Genomic DNA, 25203 nt, shown 5'->3' with positions numbered 1-25203 from the left:
TTCCAGATTTCAAGAAAGAGAAACTGCTTTGGTGCTCGTTGCAAAATCAGGAGGGCTAGGAAGTTTTTATTTGATATGGCAGAGAAATTACCGAAAGCGAAACTTCCCTGGCAGGCCAAGAGAAGGATTCAGAAAGACACTTTTCTAGATATATAAGGAAACTGGCTGAAGTTTTAAATCTTAAAAAGGGGAATATGATAAGCCAAGAGGATGACCCTGGAAAATGTTCTTCTAGTCAGATCTAGAAAGAGCCTTGTTATAAACCTTAAAGAGATCTATGCTTCTCCAAGAAAAAAAAAGAGAAATCAAGTCCTAGAAGAATATTTGATTGAATTAAAGAATGAGAACTGTTAGAAGTAAAAGGAAGGAGTATAAAGTTGGCTTACTTGATCAAGATTAAAAGAAAACATTTTTTGTATGATGTTTTGGAAACCCTTTACGGACTTTTTGCTGACTCCAGGATTGAAAACTTGTTTTACAGATTCATTTGTAAATGAGGGACAGGATATGGGATGAAGCGATATCTGTTTAACCTTACAGGAGGTAAAGAGTTATTAAATTTGTTTATACTTCTTGTGATGAAGGTTGGAAGTCACTTCCTTATATATATTTCTTTTCCTTTATCATACTCTTTTTTCCACTTTTCATTCTTTCTTTCCAGTCTCCTTTTCTCAGTTTGTATTATTTTTTACTGTTATAATTAAGGGTTATGGTTAATAATAAGAAACACATCTAAACCTTTCAAGGCATAAACAAGGCATAAACTAGCACTGCACAAAGTTTAAAGAAAAAAAAAAACACTGATCCAAACCCCGAACTCAATCAAGTGGTGCTTTCAGCTTTTATTTAGTTAAATGCAGCATTCTATACAAGAAAAAAAAAAATTCAAACCCTTGACAGGGAACTGTATTTCTTCCTAAATCAACCCGAATTAAAAGATTTCTCCCCATATACACTGTACGGAAAATAATCTCTCCCCCCCACCCCATTTACAGCGTGCCACTCAGTACAGTTATTTTATGTATCCCAAACTTCAGAACTGTACAATTTGTTTACAAATCACACTTTTTCCTATGAAAAATTACCGAAAAAAATATTGCCACTTATTTTATTTGTAACAAAACAATTAGATTTTTTTTATTTATTTAAAAAACACAAAAAGTCAGCCAGAACGTTATTTTAAAGTGTGTGCTTGGAAGGAAATGGGTGGTGCAAGGAGAGAAAACCCAGGTGCATTTTAAAGCAAATAAAAAGTCTTGCCTCCTGATGCAGATTCTTCAACACCCCTGGGAAAAGCTGAGCCAGCTCATCTGCTGGAAGAGAGACCCCACTTGTGCCAATTCCAGGTTTCAGAACAATTTGGGTCTGATTGATAGGCTAAGCAGGACCCTTTGCAGGGGAGGCCCCGCTTAAACCTCACACTAACAGCACTGAAACAAGGATTTCGGTTCTCCTTCGAAGGTCTTCCAATTCACACAATGGAGTGTTCCCTTAAACCATCAGCCTGCCTCTTACAACCAAGTCCACCAACAAAGGGGGGGGGGAGAACTGTAGGGACAGGAAAGAGCATTTGTAGAGACCCTCTCCTGTTCAACTCTCTGCATGCTGTTCCAAGAATATCAAGCCTTGGGGGACGCAGATGTTGGACACTCCAGTGTTGGTGGAGTTCCCGGAGAGATGCAACCAGCACTGAAACAGGTGCAAGAACCAGATAAGGCCACGGATCTATCACAGTCCCCCAGATGCTTGGAAAAGCAGCCTACACATTTTCTTTCCCTCCTGGCAGGAAAGGCTTCAGGGGGAGGCAGAAAGAAATAAAATAAAATCGAATAAAAATAAAGCAGCAGGCTAGCTAACAGGCTCCTTCTGCTTTTTCAGCAAAGGCTGGCACCAGCTGACCTTGCCCTGGCTGTGAGAAACTCTCCAGCCAAACACTAAAAACGGGACACAGGTGCAGCCAACCTTCCCACCAAGCAAGCCATTCCTAGCTGGAAGGAAAAACTCAGGAGAGATTTTGCTTTTGCTCAAGGTCCTGGGATTCCCTGCTGCACTAAGATACACAACGGCCACTTTTGTTAAAGCCCCCGTGGGAGGTTCAAAACATCGGAAGGCCGAACTGCCCGTCTTGGTTTAGTCAAAACTCCAAACTGGCCACTCTCTGCAAACAACAAAGCAGAAACAGCCAAACGTATTCCGAGATACCAAATCCTACACCGGCTATAAGCTGCTGATCGGGCTATTTCAGGACCTGCCAGCAATGTTAGGACAATGCTCTCAACCGCGGCCACTTGAGGTTGTGTGGACTTCAACTCCAAGAATTCCTCAGCCAGCCAGAATTTTGGGAGTTGAAGTCCACGCATCTTCATGCAACCGAGGTTGAGAAGCACCGTGAGGTGTTCTGCTTCGCACATGCAAAAGTCCTAAACTGGATAAGATTGGACACCCCTGACTTAATAGGGCCAAGAGCTGAGAATGGCTCCCCCAACAGCCTCCCTGCTTCCAAAATATCCATGCTTTGTAATACCTGACCATCTGGCTCTAAGGACCGAGGACAGGCTAAGGTTGACTTTCAGGCACTGGAAGCAACAGCCAAGATGAATACAATTCTTTGCTAAATATGGGCATGAAGGCAGGGAAGAGACGAACACCCCCAACCCCCCAACTCAATAGATCGTTCTCCTAGGCTCAATGCACAAAGGTCTCCGGAGCATCTTCTGCACAGCAGCCCCTCTTCTCTCCCAGGCTGGCATCGCAGCCCCCACATTGCCTGCCTGCCTCCCGTGCTGTTAGTATGAAGACTTCAGCAGAACCTGGGGTTTCTGGCCCAGCGCCCCCCACCTCCCTTACAGAGCCCTCCAGCAGCAGCCCTGAGGTGGGCCTGCTGAACCTCCTTCACAGAAAGAAAACAGACGAAACTCTTTAACAGCAGCAGCGCAGGAAAAGACAGGTGCTTGCTAGCCCAAGCAAGGAGGGGACAAGGGGGAAATGTTATGGCATCAAACAGGACACACAAAAACGGGGGAGGAGAGGCAGGCAGGGGGTGGGAGGGGTAGGGGAATAAACCCTGACACTAAAGTGCAACATGTCCTATACGCTTTGCCGTCCGGTGTCGTTGAGAGAAGCTGGCGAGGCCGGGACTTCCAGTTGCTGGAGGAAAGCCGCTTTTTCAACACCGCGGGAGAAAAGGAGAAAAGTTCTCCTCGCAAGAGTCAGCACTGGGAGCCCTTTGGTGCAAGACGGAGCAAGGGGGGCAAAAGAGAGGCATTGCCGTATCCGTGGCGGTGTCAAAAGGCTGCGTGGGGAGCCTTCGGAAGCAGCAGCAGCAGCAGCTTCGGAGCAGAGGGAATTCTGCCACCCTTCGGCGTACTCAAAACGCATCGCTTTTTGGCATCTTCAGAATCTGCTCCAGCCCAAAGCCTGATGGAACCACGGAGCTTTATTTATTTTCCTCTTTTAAAAAAAAGCTGCCTCTGCTATGAGGCATGGCCACTTGCCCTGAGAAAGCGGGCAGGCAGTACCACGTACATCCTAGTCAGCGTAGATGCTGAGGGAGAGAGGGAGGGAAGGAAGGAAAGAAGGAAAGAAGGAAGGAAGCCAGATTTGTTCCAGCTCTTTTTCAAGATAAAACAGGAAGAGAAGGGGCAATATAACCTTGAAGCTAAATGAGAAAAAAACTAAGAGAGGGTCAAGAGGAGAGGGAAAAGATCCAATTTCACAGCCTGAAGGCCAGTCTCATCACCTCTAAGACTGGGGAAAGAGGATGTGTGTGTGTGTGTGTGTGTACAAGGATTCCTCAATGCCGCCTCATTTTCACCTTCCGTGTTGGACTCCCCTCGTCGTCGTCCTCCTCCTCCTCCTCCTCCTCAAAGTCTTCTGTGTACTCGTAAGACTTTCTCCAATAGTTCTCAGAGCTGAAGTGACTCCGCCTCCGGTGTTTTGGCAAGAGAACCGAGCGCCGGTTCTCCTCTTTATCCATCTCTAAAATTCGAGGTCTGCGGGAAGAAAAGAGACCCGCGTCTCTGGACCGCTTGGCGAGGCAGAGATTCCCCCCGACCACCGTCTCACCCTCCCCCCAACGCCAGCCTGCCTCTTACCGGTGGGCTGCATCGGGGTCTGCTTTGCGATGGGACCTCTTTGGCTTCAGGATGGGGTCCCGATTGCTCCCCGACAGGCGGTCCGAAGCGTAGCCGGGGACCAGCACAGAGCTACTCAGCGATCGGGTCTCCAACCGGGGGGCGTCTACTCTGGTTCTGGAAGTATTAGACAGCGCAACAGCATCGGTTACCAGGTGCGACTCATCACACAAAACACCTCACACCACATGGTCTGTTCTGAGGGCCAAGTGCTCGGGGACAGGACACTCTCTGCCACTGTCCGAGCAGCCCTGAAGGATTTGGGAGGCTGAAGTACGCTGTGCACCAACCCTCCCATGGGCACCCCCTGTACGCCCACTGGATTTATCTCCTCCTGGGTTGCTAATCATTTCCGAGGGATGAAACCTCAGAAGCCACAAAAAGTGCAATCGTGGCCAATGGCCATAAACTGAGATGCCCCCTTGATCTTCCCGTACCAAGCCTAACATTCAAATAGGCTGCCAAGTCCAATCTGCCTCACAGGAAGAGGAGAGGGGAAAATTCTCACAATCCTTCACGGAAGCCACGAGAAGCGGGGGCTGCGCTGAAGCGTTTTTGGTCTGTGTTTACCCTATAAACTAAGCACATTTTTTGTTGCCGGTTGTTTCTTCTGCTGCGGATTCATCAACTGCTTTCCTGGCCTACAAGAAGATTCCCCCCCACCCCACCCCACCCCACCCCCTTCAGCTGCCCTGAAGTGTTTATAACCACACTGGTAATCAGGCAGCTTAAGGGAATTTCCACTCCAGCCAAACAAGCGCCAGACCCTCTCTTGGCAAAGGCCGGCTCTCCAGGACTGCGACGTGTGCAAAAATCTTGGCACGGCACTGCTGGATGAGTGCAGGGCCAGCGGCTGACCAGCAGAAGTTCCAGGGGGCAGGGAGAGTGTGATGGCACCGGAAGAGCTATGCTGGCAGCTGGAGGCTTCACGCGCACCACTCCAGAGGCTGGTGTGGAAGTTCTAAAGCAATAAAGGGCCGCCTCTCTCCCCAGGAACTTGTCCAGGTATTTGAGATCAACAAATGAGACCTTTTAGAAATTGACCTGGCTAGCAGAGGTCTGGCTACAGTGTGCAACGCAGGCAGTCCCCAACAGTTCATTTAGTGACCGTTTGAGGTTAAAATGGCGCCGAAAAAAGTGACTTATGACCATTTTTCACACAACTGTTGCAGAGTCCCAAGAGGGGTCACGTGACCCTCTGACAAACAAAGTCAAGGGGGAAACCAGATTCACTTAACCACCATGGTACTAATCAACTGCAGTGGTGCACTTAACAACTGTGAGAAGAAAGGTTATAAAATGGGGCAAAGATCACGTAACAGTTTCTCACTTGGCAACATAAATTTTGGGCCCGATTGTGGTTGTAAGTCAAGCTGTATTGGGAGCTCTCAGATCCTGGAATGCTCTTTGCAGGAAGAAGCCTTTAGCTGCCACTCTTCCATAAAAGGCTTTTTAGTTTCGGATACATCATATTAGTTTATATTCCAGGTTTTGTTCCACTGTTGTAACCTCAAGTGCTTACAGGAGCATAATGACAAGGTATAAACTTGCAAGGTATTTATTATTGTGCAAGCCTCAAAGCCTCCCTGCTCTTTTCTAGCAGCTTTCCCGATACAAATTGCCAGGGACACTAATCTCAAAGTTAACGAAAATAAGATGTCACCACTGCTTCCCTCTGGACTACCGCAGTAATTAATCTAGTTCCAGCCTGCAGAAGACTTAGATAGTCATAGATCCTGGGATAGCTGCATCTGACTGTCCACACTTTCACGGCGACAGCGTGATGCCCTAGTCGAACCACAAAGTTGAATTTAATTCGAGTTTTTCTTGTGTGTAAAACGGCTGAAGCATGAAAGTTTTTGAACTCAACTAAGACCCGCAAAACGGAGCCTCTGCCTTCTACTGGTGTGTACTAACTGGGAAATTCTGGCATTTGAAGTCCACACAGCTTAAAGTTGCCAAGACTGAGAAGCTCTGATCTAGCATGCTTCCAACCTCCCCAGTTGCAAGCTCTTAAAAAATAAGGCAAGACATCTGTGTGCGAAGAAGCTCCTTTCTTTGCCTCCCCAACCCCAATTTCTCATGGTTTGGTGATTCATCAGATGCTACTACAGAAAGGACCAAGAAGTCCCCCCATTAAATAAAGGCAACACCTCAAAAGCAGAAGGGCAGAGCGCATATGGACGAGTCAGCATCAACTGTACCAACTCAAAGGTGGCATCAGAAACCAGTAAAAGTGGCTTTTTTTTGTTTTTTAGACAAACAAGAAAATAGCTCTCTCTTCGAAGAGATTCTGCCACTCACTTCCGAAGGATGATCACGGCTCTCCTCTCCTTGATATCCTGTGGTCGAATGCAGTGTGTAATTTCGTCAGCTGCGTAGCCACTGTGTAAAATAAAAACACACCAAAAGGGATTTTAGAGCAAATGTGTTTACCTTGGGCATCTTCTCGGCCGGTTCAGGACCCCGGCTGCTCCCTGAAGGGTTGCTAAACACACTGCCTCTTTCAAACAATGACTGGGCAGGCCTTGCAGAAAAAGTTGTTGCCTGGGGCTCTGTAGCCCAAGGGTCTCCCCCATTGTCAATGCTACTTGGAGCGCTCCCTTGCTTCCCCCAAACCCTTACTCTAAGCCACAAATATCGGCCCACCGCCAGTGGGATCTCTTGCATGCTCCAAATCTCCAATCAAATTGCTTTAACTTTTCCTAGCCTCTGTCAATATCCTGTTATCCTAGTTTGGTCAAAGACTGTAATAAAGATATTTGATTTATATCCTGATACAAAAGGTCAGATAAACATCTATTCTGACAATGCGACAGAGGAGATGGAAGACCACAGAAGGCAACAGCTCCCACAGAAGTATTGGGACAGCAGTTCAAAAAACCAGGTTCCTTTGAAATGCCTTGGAAAGGCTGGATTTGCATCATAGTATCATCAAGACTCTGATGCACAAACCAAGACAGAAAAGTCTACCTTTGCTAGATACCAGTGCCAGATCTTTCTGTGAAAAAATAACAGTCAGTTTGACAAACTCAGGAATAGTTGGCTGTACACAGCTAGTGTAATCTAGTACCTGTGGTCGAAAAGCCAGGCTCTCAGCATTTCAAGGGGCTAAGACAGGTTATCTAACAAAAACTCACTGGTGTTCTTTAGCCAGCTACCAAAATCCTAAGGAAATGCACTAAGACAAAAGTTTTGCAGGACCAACACCAATCCTGAGAAAAAGTTTCAAGATGAAACTCCAATTCTTGCTTTGAAAGCTATCTGGTCAGCACTAACTGGCACTAACTGGTATGCTATGTCTGGCACACCTAAATGCAAGAAAATACCAAGGCTGGGTATCTCAGCATGTTTTTTAAGCAACACTAATGTGTAAAGTAAAAACAGATTTGAGGCAAAACAGGTGAGCACAAATTGGAAGACTGGGCCGAAAGAAGAAGACAGAAATGACAATATGGGGGGGGGGGTAATCTTCTCTTATAACCTGCTGCTACGGCTTGGGCGGCAAGACCCTCAAAGGGTCTCAGATTAACTCCTACAGAGAATGTTTTATTTGCAGCCTGGTAACTTCTCTGTGAGAGCCACTTGGAGTAGTGGTTAAGGCATCAGGCCAGAAATCAGGAAGACCTGAATTCTAGTCCTGCCTTGGGTATGAAGCAGCTGAATGACCCTGGGCTAGTCACTTCTCCCAGGTCTAGGGAGGAAATGCAAACCATTTCTGAAAAATCTTGCCAGGAAAACTGCAGGGACTTGTCCAGTCAGTTTCTGAGAACTGGATATGACTGAATGGAAAAAGAAAAAAAAAAAAAACCTTATAAAGCTGTAGTTAAGGCCAGTATGGTTAAGACTCTAGTTTTGTTACTAAGATCCACTGGAACCGTCATGGCTATTAATCCAACTTTGGCCTGCAGTGGAAACACATGTCAAATACATTGTCTTCCAGTATGAATGATCTCAGCTACTCTAACAGTGTCACTATATGGTGATGTTCTCAATAATTTCATCAGGTCCACTCAGCCTCCACAATCAAGCTTTGTCCAGAACCGGATAGAAACCGAACTGTTCCAATTTGTCCTTAATGCAAAAATTCTTGGCTACCTATTAAGAGAAAGAAAACATTCCAACTTGGTTGATCAGTTGCAAAGGCTCGGTGTCGTTGTGGAACCCCTGTCCTCTCCTACGGCAAGCCACACAAACGCAGGAACAAACTCGCAACTGTAAATATTAGAAAGCAGAGCTTAGAAGTCGCATGCCGAAGAACCAGGAGACGGGTTTGAAGAAGCTACGGTACTGAACACTAGAAACCGTGGGAACCCAATGGAAATCAACACTCCACTGGAAGTTATGTAAATACAGACGGCTTCTCGTAATTTCTGTCGAATACCATCTTGCCAGGAAGCCTCTCATTAAAACAGGATTAAGATCCTGCCCCTGCCTACCTAGCCTCCTCTCTACAGCTCCTCAAGGCAGCTGCTACTTCTTTGGCCGAAGGTTTAGATCTGGCTCGCTGGCTGAATTTGAAGACCCCTCTGGTAGCTTCAAGAAAGCCTGAAAGAAATGGGAGCGGTCCCCTTATTGAACCAGCAAAACTTCCAACCTTAAAGGCAGGAGGCCACCATGAGAATGATGCAGCTGCAGCGCACAGACTGAAGTAAATTCCTTGTTTAAAGGGCATTTAATGGATAGATGTCTGCCCCTTACCTTGGAAACCAGCCTGCCAGGAAATGAATGTCAAGGCACTGCACGGTGCCCTTGGCCCTATTGTAACCGTACAAGGTTTCTGCTCCTAGAAAAAAAAATCTACTGGTTGCCTTGGAAAACTGGCAGAGGAAACAAAGGTTATCTTGAATAGTCGGGCAGCCTCTCCATATAGGTGATTTTATAAATCTGCTCTCCAAAGGTCTCCCCGTTTGGTTAGAACCCATTTTTCTTCCAATTTGGGCAATCAGAAACACAGATGGGCTTTGAAACTGGCAAAAAGAAGCATCCATCTTCTCATAAATAAGGCCCAGCTTGACACAGGAAACAGATTAGAAGGGCCAGAGCTATGGGTTTCCCAGCCAAAATTAACCACAAAAAGATCCAAATACAGACACACCTGCCATCCCACAGAACAACTCCTAGATAGAATGAAAAAGCTGCGAAAATAATGCTTGCTCAGCTATCTGTATTTTGGGGGATATTCTCTGTGCCATGCAGATATAAACAGGTGAATTAGAAACTTCCTTCCAGAAAGTTCAATTACCAACTACAAATTGGCCAGCTAAACAAGAATACTTTTGCTACATGCTCAAATAAGCTATGTAGGTATTCCCAGCTATTACCCTGCCTAAAACTCCTTTGCTACAGTTAATTTTTCTATGCAGAGGCTTGGCCTCTTCTTGACAGCAGAAGGCTATTTTGTCTCCTGCAGGAACTTTAGTTAATATGTGCAAGACACGCTGGAAATAACACTTGGTTTTTGCTTCATTATTCATGCACCTGGGCTGTTGTGCAAGACCGTGCTTATGCTACGGAGAGATTTTCCTCCCAGACTGTGGAGATCAGCTTACCAAGGCAAGCAGGGGATCACCTTACCCCTCAAGGACCACTTCCAAGGGTGAGAAATTTTCACTCCTCAGACCCCCCAAATATTGGTTGCCCTCCATTTACCATGGCAACACAAAACCATTAGGGAGGCTTGACTCATCCTGGCAGAAAACTGATTCTGGCTTACAAGCCTATAAATACAGTTTGTCACGAGTTTGTCCTGACCCAGCATTTTGCACTCTTTCACACTTAGCGCTGGTGAAGAAGCAGCAGCATCTTCACGAGGCGCTAATTGTCAGAGACAATACTATTTCTTTATTATCCAGGATTGTCTTCCCTCCTCGGTTTTACAGAAACAGAAGTGGTGGGATGTACAGAAGAAAAAATAAGAGCCAATCCTTGCCAAGTTCCAGTTGCAGCTTTACAGCTTTAGCAGAAACTGCTCTGGATAGGACAGCTGAATGATCACACATTCCTCCAGAAAAAAAAGCAGCCGTGTTTTAGAGAACTAAGCGCTTCTGCAAAATCCACCTGATAGGAAAGGACAAGTCTCGGCCCTCCTTGATGAGCCTGGTAGGCAAGTCCCTCACCCTGCCCTTCCAACGGGTCAAAGTCAGAGGTTAACCGCTGACTCGGAACAGACCCTCAGGCCCAGCCTGCCAGCCTTCATTTGCTTCCAATTATGGCAGCCGTTGCCTTACTGTGCACTGCAGAGGTTGTGTTTTGTTTTTAAAAATGCTGCCGTAGGGAACTGATCACAGTCATGTCGTCCTCCAATTTGCATTCTGAATGCAAACAAGTCATTAGGCTTGGATTCAGCTGGATGGGGCACCCTGGTAGTCAAAACATTTCCGGCAGAGACGCGAATGCACACAACCCTTTGCAGAGGGTGTGTGAAACAGGGAAGAATGTCCCTTCTTCTACCTTGATTCCTGATGTCTACAGGATGATCTTCTGAGGTTTTCTCCCCACACTGCTCTTTCTTCTAACTATTCTTCCTCTGAACACACAGCTCTGCACTTATCTTAAAATGAACTACCTTCTACTGTTATGCCGCATATGCTGCTCATGCAAAGCCTCCTTCGGCTTCTACAGTTCTCTGCCTGCTCTCTGTGAAGTCGCTCCACACCAAGTCTGGAACTCAAACGTCCTGCCAATCTAAATGGCACACTTGGTTCATCTCGTCAACCAGGCTTTAGTCTTATCTTACACAAATCTGGGTCTGTGCTGTGAAACGACTTCTATGTGCCCAACAGCATACTAGTGAGAGGACTAAAAGTGATGCTTGTTCATCGCTACACAGTTGAGAACTAAGCCTCACTCAGAAGACTCTGAAAGTTCCCAGAAGACAGCTTGAAAACCAGCCTTTCAATAAACGAGAACCGCTTACATCAAGGCAGACTGAACCAACCAAGTCCTTTGTGGCTCATCAAGGAATCTCTACAGCCAATATGGCAGACAAACATTACACTTTCAGGCTGCCCCTCCCCCCACCGCAGAGAGGAAAAATGTCTCTTATAAAGATGAAAAGGATTTGGACAACCTCAAGTACTGCAAACACAGCAAACCGAGTCACCGGGCAAGGAGCCGAGACAGAGTCCAAGCTCAGGGGAGCCTGCTGGGCGGCCTTACCTGAGTACAGTGACACTCCCCCTTCGCACGGGCAGGAAGAAGACCGGCTCGGAGACCCTGATGGGTTTGAACTGGAACTTGCAGCCGAAGCAAAGTGCTGAGTCACTGAAGAAGGACACCGACACAATTGGCCTCTCGAAGATGTGGATGGGGTCCACATGGGAGACGATGCAGCCCCCCGGCTGGTAATCATTGATCACCGCACTGTTCACAAAGCCCTCGGGGATGACCCGGTGTTCCACCAGCTTACGGATGACAAGGTCATGAACCCACTCAGGAATGGTATCCACTTCCCCCCGTGGGTACAGTCGCTCCTGGCCAGGGCCTCGCCTTTGCAACTGAGACCCATAGGTATAGCCCTCCCCAAAGAAGTACTTATTCCGGAGTGGGGCCCTATCCACCGTGTGCTCTTTATAGAGGCCCTTCTCGGCCCGGGAGACCACATCATCAATGCGCGCTTCAATTTTGACACATTCCTCGGGGCTGAACAAGCGCAGCTGCCGGATGCCGCTTTTGACCTTCCGGGCCTCCTCTTCCTCTTCCTCCTCCCGTGAGGGTTCCTCGGAGTCGGTGGGCTCGGAGTCAGAGTCATGGTGCTTGCGCTTGCGTTCGGGAGCTCCCCCCCCAGCTCCATAGGGGGCTTCAGCAGGATCCCGCCTGCTCTTGCTTCTGCTGCTGCTCTTGTAGTTGTCCCGGTAAGGCATCATCGATTTGAGTTTCTCTCGTAGGTCCGTATATCCACTCCCAGCCATGGCCAGTCCCCTGGTCACCGCTGCCCTCTCAGCTAAATTCCCTGAGGTGCGGTTTGAAGGGCTGGTGAGTGGGATGGCCCGCTAACGTTCACGGCATGGTCTGGCGTTGCAGAACGATCCCTGGGAGAAAAGAAAGCCGAAGGCCTACAGCTTGGTTTCCACCCAATCGAGGGCCCTCCCAGATGGGAAGGATGCCCCCCACTTCCAAGAGTTTCCCCCAGAGTCGAGAGAAAGCTACGTGTTCAGTTCCAGCCCAAGCCCTGAAATGAGTCGGGTGCCGAGCCCAGCATTTCCACCTGCAGCCACCAATTTTATTTCCCCAATGTGTGCCAAGACCTCGGAGATCTCACCTGCAGGGAGAAAAAAGTTACACAAGACGCTCAGGATGCCCGAGAAAAAAGTCCTTGTGCGCCACTTTGTCCCACCTGGGAACCTCTCCCGCCAGCCTTTCCTCGGGCAAGGGGCAAAGGAGCCCCCCTTCGCCTCTAAGGTCCCACGTGGATGACAAACCTTAGGAAGCGCTGAGCGGAAGGGCAGGAGAAGGGGGAAGACCCCAGGCCTCTTCCCTTTCCTTACTGACCGAGGCAAGCCAAGCAGCCGGTCTTTCCCCCCCCCCGTAGGGACCCCCTTGTGCCGTTACCCCTTTCCAGTCGGGCACGGAGCGCGGCACCCCCGCCGGCCACGCGGATTCTCCGATGGGAAGGACGGGCAAAGTGACTCAGACGGCTCCTGCCGCCCCTCCCCCGCCCACCAAATGGGGGGCAGCTCCTCCTCTGCAGACCCCTCCACATCTGCCCCCCAGATTCTGCCTTCTGCTGCTCATCAGCCCGCCCAAAAGGGGAGGGGGCTGCTCCTGGTGGGGTCCCCAAGGCTTCCCCCCCTCCGCCTGTCACGTGGTCAGGAGGGATCGCGGGGGCGCCCTCCACCCCGAGGGCGGCTCAGGCCGCGACCCTCGGCAGGGCCACCGGGGCAGTTGCCCCCAGCAGGCCCCCCCCGGATGGGGGGAGGGCAGGAAGGGCGCCGAGGCCCTGCTCGGCCGGACTCACCGCGCTCTGACCGGCTCGCCCGCCCTCACCACGCGTCGCCCGAGTCCGTCCCCCGCCGCAGCGCCGGCCCGGCTGCCTTCATGGCAAACGAGGAGACGAGGCGGCCGCCGCTGTTGCTGCTCCGGCTGCCCGGACGGCGCGCTACGTCACCCGCGGCCGGCCCGACATTATAAATAACTTCAGGGCATCCTCCGCCTCCTCCTCCTTCTCCTCAGAGCGCAAGCCGCGCCTCCCGCGCAGGCGCAGCCGCCGGTGTGCGTCACTGCGCAGCCGTGGCCAAGTCCCGCCCCGGCCGCACTCCGAATGGAAGCGGGCTCCCGGCCGGGTGGGCTCTGCGCATGCGGCGCTCGTCACCAACGAGCGGCGGGGTAGAGCGGCACGCGGGATAGGTTCAGAATCGGAACGTTCCTTCGGGATACTCCGTTTGCCCCTCCCCCGTCTTTTTCTTCGGAAGAAAATGCAAATCAGAAAGGCATTTCCGGATGCTTGCAATGCGCCCCTCGGTGAACGTTCTGCAACGGGTATCTCTCTGCGGTGGCCTTAAATCAAATCAGTGAAAGAGCGGCTGGAGGGGCCTTGAAGGAGCCCCACTCCGCATGCTCAGCCGGGGAAGAGCGCAGGCGCACAAAGCACGCAGCCGCTCGTCAGGCAACGTGAAGGAGCCTGACGAAATCTTAATTTGGGAGACTCGCGTAACGGTGGAGGACGTAGCCATCTTGGCGCCGATTGGTTACGCTTTCCCTGCCAGGCAGAACTACCTGAAAAGACCGCTCGCTGATTGGCCAAAATGAAATCCGCGCGCGGGAACCGGCCAAAGTGACTGCCAGCGAAGAGGTTGGTGCCATTTTGCAAGCCTCCCATGATGCCTTGCGGAGGCGACTCTGGGCGTTATGGGAAATTCCTTTTCCAGATTCTTCCAAACAGGGATCCAGTCCCATCATCCCCAGCCAGCCCTTTGGAGCGTGCTTGCAGCCCCAAAAGGGCCTAGTTGGCAGTGCAGAGAGCAAAAGCTACTCAGGGTCCCCTCTAAAGAAGACGGGCAGCACATAAATACAATTTTAAAAAACCTGGCCTCTCTTGGCAGTGAGGGCCTCCTGGCTGTGCACACAGAAGCACCATTGAAGCAAGTTGAGAAGCACCATTGAAGGGGCAGCCAAAGTGCTGCCCATGCAAGCCCCGCTTGCAGTTCTGCAGACCAAAGACATCCATGGATGGGAGGCCATCAGGAAATCCCAACGGCACTGGGGACTGCAAAAAGCAGATGGAAATGGGAAACCCCATCCATACAGCTGAAGAGCATGACTTGTGAGTGTTCATGCTGTCATACTTTTGAACGATCGTTAAACAGGTGGTCGTAAGCTGAGGACAACTTGAGTCTCTCTTCACAACTTGATGTGCTATTTCCAAAGCCACTATTTTGTACAGCTGCCATATCTTACCTTAATATGAAACAATGTTATTTCTAAAGATGGATCAACAGCTTTTATTAACAAATAAATAAAGAGCTACAGTTTGGGGAGACATACCATGAAACACAAGAAGAATAATTTAAAAAAATCCTAAAAACTTTTTTATACATATATTTAGTCTGAATCACCATCATATTTTGCTCAGACATCTCTGTATAACATCTGGCCATCAGTTGTTGGAAACGGAATACTGAGCCAAGTAAATCTTTGCTACAGCAAAATAATTTCCTGCTTTGGCCATAAACACCAATTTAAACCCAAAGGAGAATGTGTTGTGTGGCTGACATTTTGCTGGCCAAGTAAATTGGTTAATATAGAATAGTCTGTATGAAACATCAGAAGATGCTTCTAGTCCAAATGAAAAATATACAAGATGCTGCCAGGAGTCATTTGGAATTGCCCCTAAGTTAGATGATCCCTGTTCCATACAGCATCCGAAGGGAGCTGGGAAAACCAGCAGCATCTATTACATCACACAAGCCAGCAGGATGAGATGCCCTGATGTCTCCTTGCTCACATCCATGCATTCCCACCCCTAAATCTGGAGATGACAAGGGGAACGTCATTGAAACCTACAGGATGAGCTGTTTACAGCTCGGCTATAAATTCCAGTTGCACCGGGATCTGTTCTGGAATCTGGAAGAGAGAGATGCAGAACAGCAGATCCAGTCACAACAAAGTAATCTCCCTCGGGGGCAGCGTGAGCTGCTTTTCACGTGCGTGCAATAGGCTCTCCATGTGGGTGGCAATGACACGACACAGTTCCAGGCCCTGAGGGGAGAAAGAGGACACAACAGAAGTCAGAACCTGCCTCTCAAGGGTTTATTCAGAGCTTTACAAGCTGCATAATCTGCCACGGTGGGTCAGCCTATTCAACTCGCTTAAGAGTTTCAGCACTTCTAATGCTGTCCCATGCTAAGCTCACGGATCCTAGATCAACACCCGCCTGTCCTACCCCTAGGATAAAACCTGGACAGCCATTTGTGGCAGATGTGGGGGGTCAGGACAGCAAAATAAACAGTTGAGACATCTGGAACACTTCAAAGGTTGCACCCCAACACCTTATCAGTATTATTATGAGGAAAACACCTACCATCTGAAGGTTAAGCTTCACAAAGCCAAGGGAAGGAGACAGAAAGAGACAGAAAGGAGGGAAATGAGTTAAGCTTACTTCACAGAGTTTCAACATATTTCCAACAAAGTCAGAATACATCTTTAACATATCATGGAGCCAATATTCTGAAAAAACCCTCCAGACCTGCTGTATTCTTAACAATCAGGAAGTCTAAATTAAAAAGAAAACAAGAATTCTGCCTGAAAAAATCAAATCAAATCAAATCTAGGGATCGATTTAAATAATGGTTTGCATCGTTCTCATCTTATTCTTTTATTTAGTTATATGGAATAAATAAATCTTCCTCATTTTACTTGTCATCAGACTTTTTTGTTTTGTTTTGTGCTTGGCTTAAAATCTGACAACTGCTTTGTCTGAGAAAGAGCACCCAAAATTTTCACTATGGGGCTGTGCACAAAAACCAGCTTAAGTCTTAAGAAAACCTCTCTAGTTTCCTCAACAATTTCCCTGAGAAGCAATTCTTTAACTTTTTTTAATTTGAATGACAGCCTCAAATCCATAAACCACCTCCTTGACCAGATCCTGCAGTGGAGAAATTGTGGGGCTGTCCTGGGACCTGCGTTTCCTCTGCTATACCTGTTTAAGCTGCAGCTGTGTGATCCTGTGAGACATCAAGTCTCCCAGCATAATCTCCACGTAGGGGTAGCTGGATCCGGCTGAAGGTCTCTGGGTGCGAGTAGAGTGGATCTCCTTCAGAGAGAATGTCACGATGGGTTCCTAGAACAGCAGAGGAGAAAACCTTTAGAAGACGAGCAAGTAAGTTAAACCACAAGGTCATTTCTGTCTCCGAAGACCCTCCCTGACCCCTGTGGCTAAGAACCAGAGAAGCCCAGGCCTCAAGCTGGTGTTTGACCCCACACATCCTGGATGCAGCCAATTGACATTCATGTCCATCTCGTTCATTTCTTGCATGAAGTCAAGAACGTTCTTGCAGAGGGTCTAACACAGTGATTCTCAACCTTTCTAATGCCGTGACCCCATAATACAGTTCCCCATGTTGTGGTGACCCCCAAGTGGGTGTGGCCACCAATAAGAGGGAGTAGGACAGCTAGGGAAAAGGGAAAAAATGGCGGACAGCATGGTTTGGTGACCCCCGTGAAATGGTCATTTGACCCCAAATGGGGTCCCGACCCACAGGTTGAGAACCACTGGTCTAACACAAAACAGCTTTTTGGATTCTCCAAATTCCTTCTACCCAGTTGATCCTGGAGGACTCTTCCTCTCTCTATTCTTTCTTCCTTTTTAGTACATGCACCGCGTGAATGTGACTTGGTGTGTGTGCTTGCAAATTCTAATGTAGTAATGATAATTTTGTTCCTGGTTTGTTTCAATGGGATCTTTGTTCTGATGCTGCAGAAGAGATCCCGTATATTTTGCAATGAAGAATCCATCATTTTTATTATCCTGTGGGATCAACTGTTGGCAAATCACTTGCAGGGTTTCCCCCAGGAGTGGCATGAAATCCAAGTTTCCTTTCCTTAGCAGAAAGCAAGCAAGTGATCTGAGCAGAAGAAATCCTCTTTTGAGAGATCAAAGGAACAAACACGCAACACCCACGTGAGTTTCCTTGTGGAGAAAATTCAGCCCATTCTGGTTCACGGCCAGGATACAGGGCGAAATGATGGTGTTGCTGCTGCAACTCTGGATGTAGAAGAACGAAGACCCAAACATGGGGAAGGCGCTCAGGAGCCCTGCAATGGATGGAGGCCAGCCATCAGTTCAAAGAAGGGGACCTGAAACAGGAGGTCACAGAGCTCCTTGTATACGAAGAACAAGAGCAGGACCCAAGAAGAAGGTGGTTGTGGAGAGCTCTTCCCTGCAAGCCTGGGGAATTCACAACTCAGTGATGTGAGGGTTACTCATTTAGAAGAAATTAAAACTGCTAAGAGGATTGCATCTCTTAAATCAGGAATGTCCAGTCTTGGCCACTCGAAGACTTGTGGACTTGATGGCTGGGAGTTGAAATCCACAAGACTTCAAGTGGCCAAGGTTGGTTATCCCTGCCTTAAATCAAGAATTTCTTCGTGAGTGAACATCATGCTTTTGATGTTCCTTGCAGAAGATAATTATTTCTTCCATAAGTCGCCTCCTGGAAGCCTCTGGTCACTGCTTTCCAAAACAATCACAAGAGTTGAGCGGGGTTCTTTCTCACCTGACCCTCATCCAACCCTACTTGTGCGTTTATTATGCAACTGCCAGAGGATCCAGGAGAACTCTTGAGACAAGAAACACGGGCTGAGTTACACAGCAAGCGTTTCTTTTGGCCAACCGGCATCCTTGAAGCTGAATCCCAGGAGCTTGGCTGCTCTGCCCTCCCTCCCTGGTCCTTTGGAAGGAAAAGGCCTTACCTAAGAATTGGGCCCGAGCCTGGTGGGCGCTCAGGGCTTGTGCTTGGTGCATGAAGGGGGCCACCATGTCCAGCCATGCCTGAGCCTTCTGCAGATGATAGAGCTGGGGTGGGATGTAATCCTGAACTTCCCTTCTTGGAGGAGAAGCAGAAGGACTAGGTGAGAGGTCACAGACAGCTGAGGAAACGGGCATGAGGACCTAAAGGGAAGTTCTCCACCAAGCAAAGGAGATAGAGGGCTACAGCCTCACACCCAGAAAGGGGTGACCATCCCACCCGGCTTCTGCCCACTCAGCCTTGACTCCCAGGAGTCAGCCCCCCTCTTGTCTGCGGCATTAGCCTTGTCCAAACACCACCATATTCCAAAGGCACCTACAAAATTGCCAGGCCCTTCACCCAGAGCTGCAAAGCCGCCAATTTGGAGATTTGCTGGAACTGTTGATCACTCAGTTTTGCAGAAGACAAGATGTTGAAGAGACCTTTCAGATAGTCAGGTAGCACCTGTGTGAGAGAGAGACACCAGTGACATCCTGACTGCCAGGAAGCAGCTCCAACTCAATCTGAGACCCGGTGAGTTCCATGGGGGTGACAAAAGGTGAAGCTTGACCCACTTGGAAGTGAGGCTGTGTTCTGCAATGCAAGCTGCTCAATGTCTTTTAAAATCTTTTGATGCCCTTTGGCTTTGCATTATTGTATGGTATTAGTAGGATGTTTTGGTATTTTACTGCATTTCAACGTGGGTAGTATAGTTTAACTAATGAAACCAGGTTAAGTTTAGAAAGGGTGCTCGTATCTTCCCAAAACAGCCAAATCTTGCATTTTTCCTCTCAACATTTCCGTAAAGGACTTCACCTGGTTGTAATGCATGGTGACGTAGAGTTCATTGTCGAATTTCAGAGGCTGAGCCCAAATCACACGCCGGTACCAGAACATGTAGCTGCTGTCCACATTCTCCATTTCCATGGTGACATCAAGGATGTACTCCCGCCGGTCCAAAGGTCGGACATTCTGATCTGGGATGTGGAAGTGGAGAGAGTCAGTTTCTGGAAGCAACTTACACAACTGGGTGGCCCAAAATAAGAAGCTCCCCTTTGCTGATGGATGGGCCAGCATCCATTCTGCAACTCCATACACAAGACCAAGAGAAAGGGAGCCGCATCCCTTGGCTTTAAATCATTGGGGTCCCCAGATGATAAGGTGGATTACACAAATGGGCAAAAATTCATCAATAATGCCGAGGAATGGACTCTGTGGCATCCAACCAAGAATGAGAATCTGGGCTCACCATCTGTTGGTTTTACACTGGTTTAACCATCACATTAACCATTTTTATCGATTTTCCTGGGAAATATACATAGATACGGATGGAGCATCTTTTTGGACGGAGAAGCATGCAACCCCCCTTCCTCCACCCACCCCACTCCCAGTATTAGGGGCATAAAAAAAACTTGCAAGTAATTATGAGATGCTGGATGGCTTTGTAGCATGGATGCAGCTGGACATCTGAATAATGCAGCCCACGGAAAGGAAGATGATTATTTCTGAGTGCCTGGATAAGGGAAATTATCTCCCTCCCAGCCTCATCAGCTCACTTTTATTAGAGACAGCAAAAATGATGTATTCTCTGAAGGCTTCAGGCTGGTGCAGACCCATTTCGAAGCATATCTCTTCTATGACGTCCTGGGCCACCTAAAAAAATGAATGGAGAAGAAGTTGCACCAAGGAGAACTGCAAAGGCTTAGCAACAGGTCAAGCTGTGGAAGGTGCAAATTTCGGAACTACGCCCAGCTTTTCTGCCAGACGAACGAATGTTCAGTCTATGTATTGGTAGAGGAGGCTGTAAGAAGAAATGTCGAAAAAAGAGAGGGAACAAATATTGTGAAACTAACTTTGTGGGAAAAGGTGGCGTAGGATCTGCCTTTCGGAAGAGTAACAGAGTGGACTCAGCCCATTTTGGTACTGAAAGCGCATTTTGAGCATAACAAGTTTTGAGTGGAACAGAGTTTACTTCCTGAAAAGATATGTATGATTTCCTGGAGTAAGCTCTGGAAACAAACTCATACAGACCAAGGGAAAAGATAGATGTTCTTCAAGATTTCACAGAATGAGAACATTGGGCTGACCAGTGCATTTTTGGCACCTGAGACCTTTGGAGTTTAGTTTATGAACATTCCGCCTTTATTTGCTGGTTCCATTAGATCAGCCGAGATCAGGGAAGGGAGGCTGTTCCTTGGCTCTCACCGAGCAAGTCTTGATTTTGAGGTGCCTTTCGATCCCTCCTGGAAGGAGAAATAGCTGACGCTTTGAACTTCTTCCAGCCTTTGGAAGAGGAGGAGAAGGAGAAGGAACAGCACGTTGGAAAGCAAAATTATTAGGGACATAAACAGGGAAAGTGGGTGCTGTGGAGGCACCTTACTTGCCCATCTCTTTCAGCCTACCGCAACGCCATCATCTCTCTCTAGGTGACCCCTTCCCAGTTGATGGGATTCCTTCCTTCCTTCCTTCCTTCCTTCCTTCCTTCCTTCCTTCCTTCCTTCCTTCCTTCCTTCCTTCCTTCCTTCCTTCCTTCCTTCCTTCCTTCCTCTCTGATCAAGGACTCACCACCAAGGCTTGGAGCTCCACAGCACTAGGAAACTCACAGCGACCCCCAAACTTGAAAGTTTTCAGCAAATTCTGCTCGCAGGCCTTGGCGATGCCTGTTGGAGGATGAGGAAGAGAAGCAGAGGTAAACACCCTGAAGAAGAGGTGGAACGTTCTTAATCGCCCATGGAGGAATCCCACTCTCAGGATTAAGTCTTCTCACTCCAAGCTAGGTGGACCTGTCTGTCCACATTTGCTATCCTCTGCTGAATTTAGATGGGGGCAAGCTACTGAGCCCTGAAAAGCAGGACCGGGTGGGTGGCAATCTTCCTGCTGAATTCATCTGCTAAACTTCTTCCTGGTTGAGACCTCCCAAGTTCCAGATTTTCTCCTATAGCAGCAACATTGCTCTCCAACCGAAAAGAGGTGCTGATGAGCTGAAATCATTGCCCAGCTGGAAGTCAGGCTAGGGATGATCCATCTTTGCCAATCATCTCTATCCCACTGGAGAGAGTTTAATGAAAAAATAACCCTGGGCAGCAATGTGACCCAACAGGCTTTCTTCCAGCAGTAGATGGATTCATTTCCACGTTTTAGCGATTGGAGAGCAAGTGTATTTGATTGATGAATTTTGGCTTAAGCCCTGTCAGTTTTCTTCTTCTAACAGCTAGATTTTTACACCTGCTTTGTCCTAGGAATTGAAGCATTTAATTCACTTTACATCCCCCAGGAGGGCAATGTTTTACGTGGACGAAAGAAGGAGAGACTTCCACTATTGTTAATGCAAATATGTTTCAGGTTTTTTTTTTAATAACCCCAAAGAGGGATTATTACAAATGATAAAACCAAACCCTACAGGACTCCTGTTTGATCCTTTGAAACTGAAGAGTGGAGAATTGGCTGTACAGAGGGCCAGGGGACAACATCCCCCCCCCCCGGATCTCCTCAATATATTCCCTATTATCAGTGGATAATAAATCAGTGGATATGGGTCTCAAGGTACAAATGTGAAGCCACACTGAAACCCCTAGCTTGCTGATCTGCCATCCCAATAGGGTCATCCACTTGTACTATACCCAAAATGGGTTAACAGAATAACAGAGTCTCAAGCAGGAAACCCTGTATCAAATGGTTGTCCAGTCTCTTCTTGAAAACTTCCAGTGTTGAAGCAACTACAACTTCTGGAGGCAAGGAGTTCCACTGGTTAATTATTCTAACAGTCAGGAAATTTCTCCTTAGTTCCAGCCTGCTTCTTTCCTTGATGAGTTTCCATCTGTTGCTTCTTGTCCGGCCTTCAGGCGCTTTGGAGAATAGCTTGACTTCCTCTTCTTTGGGACAGCCCCTCAAATATTGGAAGACTGCTATCATGTCACCCCTAGTCCTTCTTTTCATTAAACTAGACATACCCAATTCCAGCAACCGTTCTTCATATGTTTTAGCCTCCAGCCCCCATAATCATCATGCTCTTCTCTGCATGCCTTCTAAAGTCTCAACATCTTTTTTATATTGTGGTGACCAAAATTGGATGCCGTATTCCAAATGTGGTCCTACTAAGACCTTATATAGTGGTATTAACACTGCACGTGACCTGGATTCTATTAATGCAGCCTAGGACAGGTCCGAGTTGAAATAAGGTTGGATCACCTTGTGTGTCTTTTTGTGGAAAGTTCCAGAAGCTCACCTTGGAAATGCAAACCAGGGCGGGCAGAGACCTCCTGGAGGAACTGGAGAAGGTAGGGCTTGAAGACCTCGGAACATCTATAGTAGGCACTCAGGATGTACAGAAGCCGCCATCCTTTGAGGCAGCTATCCCTAGGTCAAAGGCGCCAATGTGAAAGTTCAGTTGGGTTTTGGGGAGGGTCTACTCAGAGCTGGAGGTAGGAGCAGGACTGACTCAGGCAGCGGTTCTCCTGGTCTCTCTTGGGACCGCAGAGCTAACACAAGGGCTCCCTGGCACCAGCCACTGGCTTGGAATATTAGGAGGCTGCATTTCTGCCTTCCATCAGAACGAAGAAGGGGTCTCCTTCCTCCCCCTGAGAAACCCCAACTGGGGAAGCTTTCCCCGAAACAGCTCTATCTCCCAACTCCTTTGTGCTGAGAAGTATTCTCCTCTGTCCCTTGACTGTCCAAGGACTAAAGGTGAGTTATATGAAGAAGGTATGTCCACACTTTACTATTATCTACTGCACTTGCTCCAGCATGGGATAAGTGCTACTCCAACTCCCATATTCCTGAGCCAGCAGGCCTGGCAGCTAGGAGAGTTGAAAAACAACTCATCTGGAGAACTCTAGGGAGGGGAACACTGGAGTACTGAAAGCTGAAGGGCATGAAAGAGTAAAGGATTGTCTTACGTCTTGCTGCTGATGTTGTCTGTGATCTGTTTGAGGATCTGGCAAAAAACTTCATCCCGGATGACCTCGTGGTCACCACAGAGCTGGAGAAGAAGCAGGAAGAGAGCATGGGAGGAAGGAATCTATTTTCTCTCCCTCCCTCCCTCCCTCTCTCTCTCTCCCTCTCCCCCTCCCCCTTTCCCTCTCTCTCATAATTGATCATCCACTGATTTTCCCAAAGACCTCACCTGGAAAGGCTTAACCAGCGAGAGTCCCCTCGCCTCCCTCCTCTACAGAAGGGATGGACTATCCTTGGTTGACACTGAGCTCCCTAACTCCCATTTTTGCAGGATCCCAAACTCCCCAAAACAGAAAACTACAAAAGTTTGCCAGCCAAATATCGGGATTCAGAAAACTGAAGATTTACAGCTAGACTTCACCTTTCAACTGCACCCCCTCAACTGAAAAAACCACACCTGGAGCATCCATCACCTGCTCCACAAGGTTTGATACAAGCCAACACTGGAAAACAGATTACCTTCAACAAGGCATAGACCACATCCAGCTCAGACTGTCCTTTGAGTGGAAGGTCACCCATGAACTTCATCACAGCTGGGGGGGAAACAAAAGAAACACACCCACACCCCTGTCAATTGGGAATTGTCTCTTCAACCACCCATGCCTTGGTTGGGTTCATATATCATCATAATCCAGTTTATTGTTTTGACTTGGCATGAGTGAACCAGCCCATTGTTGTCTGCCCATCCTGCTGCATGACTGGCATTATGGAGGAACATTAATGGAGATTGTGCAGCTTTACAATAGTTGCAGAATGAGCTCGTTTTCCTAATTTACACCAGAAATCCACTCAGCAGGAAAGCAGTAGTGGAGCGTTCGCTGACTTCTCCATGCCTGGATGGGAGAAGAGATGGGAGATTTTTCCAAGACTGCTGATTTCTGGAACAGTGCTGGAACCAGGTTTTTTTTTCCTCCAAAGCTTTGCAGATGAAAACAATAACCACAACCAAACAGAGCTTGAATCACTCCTTACTGTTTTGATGTGCAAGGCATTTGGATGAAAGCAACCGGTTCCAGGACTTGGATAGCTCATGCTGCTATCATAAGCCAATCAGTCTCGGCTGCCAAGCTTGTAGAACTGACTTTGGGCAGCTGGCAAGAGAAAAAGAAATGGTACACTTTTACAGAAACCCAACAGCCACAAAATTCTGGCCTCAAAGCTCTTCCCCTATCTTTTGTCAGTCTGAATTCATGGTGCAGGGTGCCGATGTCATCCTAGGAGGGGTGGGCATCTGGTTACAAGAGAGGGACTCACCCTGGAAGGATTCTGCTGCTATTTTGTTCAGGCTGCTGTTGGTGAATCCAATGAGTGACTCCTGGATGGGACACTGGAAAGCCAGGTAGGAAAAAAAAAAAAAGAGATGATCAGCTGAGTATGGGAATCACACTCGTTGGAGGAAGCCACACGTGCAAATAAGTGAATTTTCCCTGAAGGAAACCATCATGGTTACCTTGGTGTATTTCAGAATATCCACCACAGTCGTAGATTCGACACCCTTCTTTGGTTTCTGTTTCTCCCTGAAATCATAAAGTCAATAAAAAAAATAAAATAGGAATGCCGTGTGTGTTGGGAGTCAGAGAGGATTCCAACTGTAGAATGACCATCATCAAAGCTTTGACCCGAAATAAATAAAAATCCCTTTTCTCGTGCCCTGGTGAACACTTCAGATATTTGTTATATCAGTACGCTCCTGGGATCAAAACTGATTTCTGGTCCTCTCTATCTCTCACCTTGCCCGCTTCTCCTGCTTCTTTTCTTGACTTTCATCTGGGATCTCCCAGGGCCCCCCAAACAATATCAGAGGTTTCATAAATATGGGGTATTCCAAGATATAACGTGGGAGATGGTGGCCTCCTGGAATTGCTTCATTCTCTCCCCTTCAGCTGCTTCATTCATTCAGTTGCTATTTCTGCAACATATTTCCCTCTCTGCCATCACTCACGGCTTTGTCTTCTGCCCGTCTCGGAAATACTTCTTGGCGAATTCCAGCATGGTGAAGGGGCCTCCTTGGGGTCTGATCCCTGGAGGGCTCTTAAATTCTTCCCAGCTCTCCAAGTGTTCCTCGGCCACTGGGGAAACCTGTCGGGCAGGAGAGAGTGAAAGTGACCCCTAACGGTTTCTGGTGGAGCATCTCTGCCAATCTTCAAAGATGCAACCAATACATTGGCAGA

General features: G+C 48.0%; 2 protein-coding genes across 13 annotated transcripts in view; both read right to left on the bottom strand.

The window, feature by feature from the left end:
• Positions 1-817: 817 nt before the first annotated feature.
• ALKBH5 (alkB homolog 5, RNA demethylase) lies at positions 818-14401 on the bottom strand. Its single transcript, XM_039367923.1, has 5 exons — positions 13093-14401; positions 11295-12396; positions 6438-6518; positions 4095-4250; positions 818-3992 (listed from the first exon to the last, which is right to left on the bottom strand). Exons 2-5 carry the CDS (start codon positions 12044-12046, stop codon positions 3794-3796), a joined length of 1188 nt encoding a protein of 395 aa, XP_039223857.1. The 5' UTR covers positions 12047-12396; positions 13093-14401; the 3' UTR covers positions 818-3793.
• Positions 14402-14551: 150 nt separating this feature from the next.
• The window catches only part of MYO15A (myosin XVA), a 34436-nt gene continuing 23784 nt past the window's right edge, over positions 14552-25203 (bottom strand). For 2 of the 12 annotated variants that reach the window (XM_039367918.1, XM_039367913.1), the window contains 16 exons: positions 24975-25111; positions 24483-24549; positions 24287-24359; positions 23492-23565; positions 22975-23057; positions 22305-22435; positions 20645-20739; positions 20285-20362; positions 19636-19732; positions 18896-19056; positions 18420-18544; positions 18045-18178; positions 17254-17387; positions 16273-16413; positions 15655-15669; positions 14552-15332 (listed from right to left, as the gene is read on the bottom strand). In XM_039367918.1, the coding sequence (XP_039223852.1) occupies positions 15231-15332; positions 15655-15669; positions 16273-16413; positions 17254-17387; positions 18045-18178; positions 18420-18544; positions 18896-19056; positions 19636-19732; positions 20285-20362; positions 20645-20739; positions 22305-22435; positions 22975-23057; positions 23492-23565; positions 24287-24359; positions 24483-24549; positions 24975-25111 (1647 nt within the window). In that variant the 3' untranslated portion in view covers positions 14552-15230. Of the gene's footprint in view, positions 15670-16272; positions 16414-17253; positions 17430-18044; positions 18257-18419; positions 18545-18895; positions 19733-20183; positions 20363-20644; positions 20740-22304; positions 22436-22974; positions 23058-23491; positions 23566-24286; positions 24360-24482; positions 24550-24974; positions 25112-25203 lie in introns of those variants that run through there. The other 10 variants (XM_039367914.1, XM_039367915.1, XM_039367916.1 and 7 more) reach the window with 10 other exon arrangements.

The sequence above is a fragment of the Crotalus tigris genome, unplaced genomic scaffold, assembly GCF_016545835.1.
Source record: "Crotalus tigris isolate CLP2741 ecotype Arizona unplaced genomic scaffold, ASM1654583v1 scf7180000020608.1315917, whole genome shotgun sequence".
Classification (NCBI taxonomy): domain Eukaryota; kingdom Metazoa; phylum Chordata; class Lepidosauria; order Squamata; family Viperidae; genus Crotalus; species Crotalus tigris.
This window is presented reverse-complemented; position numbering and strand designations above follow the sequence as displayed.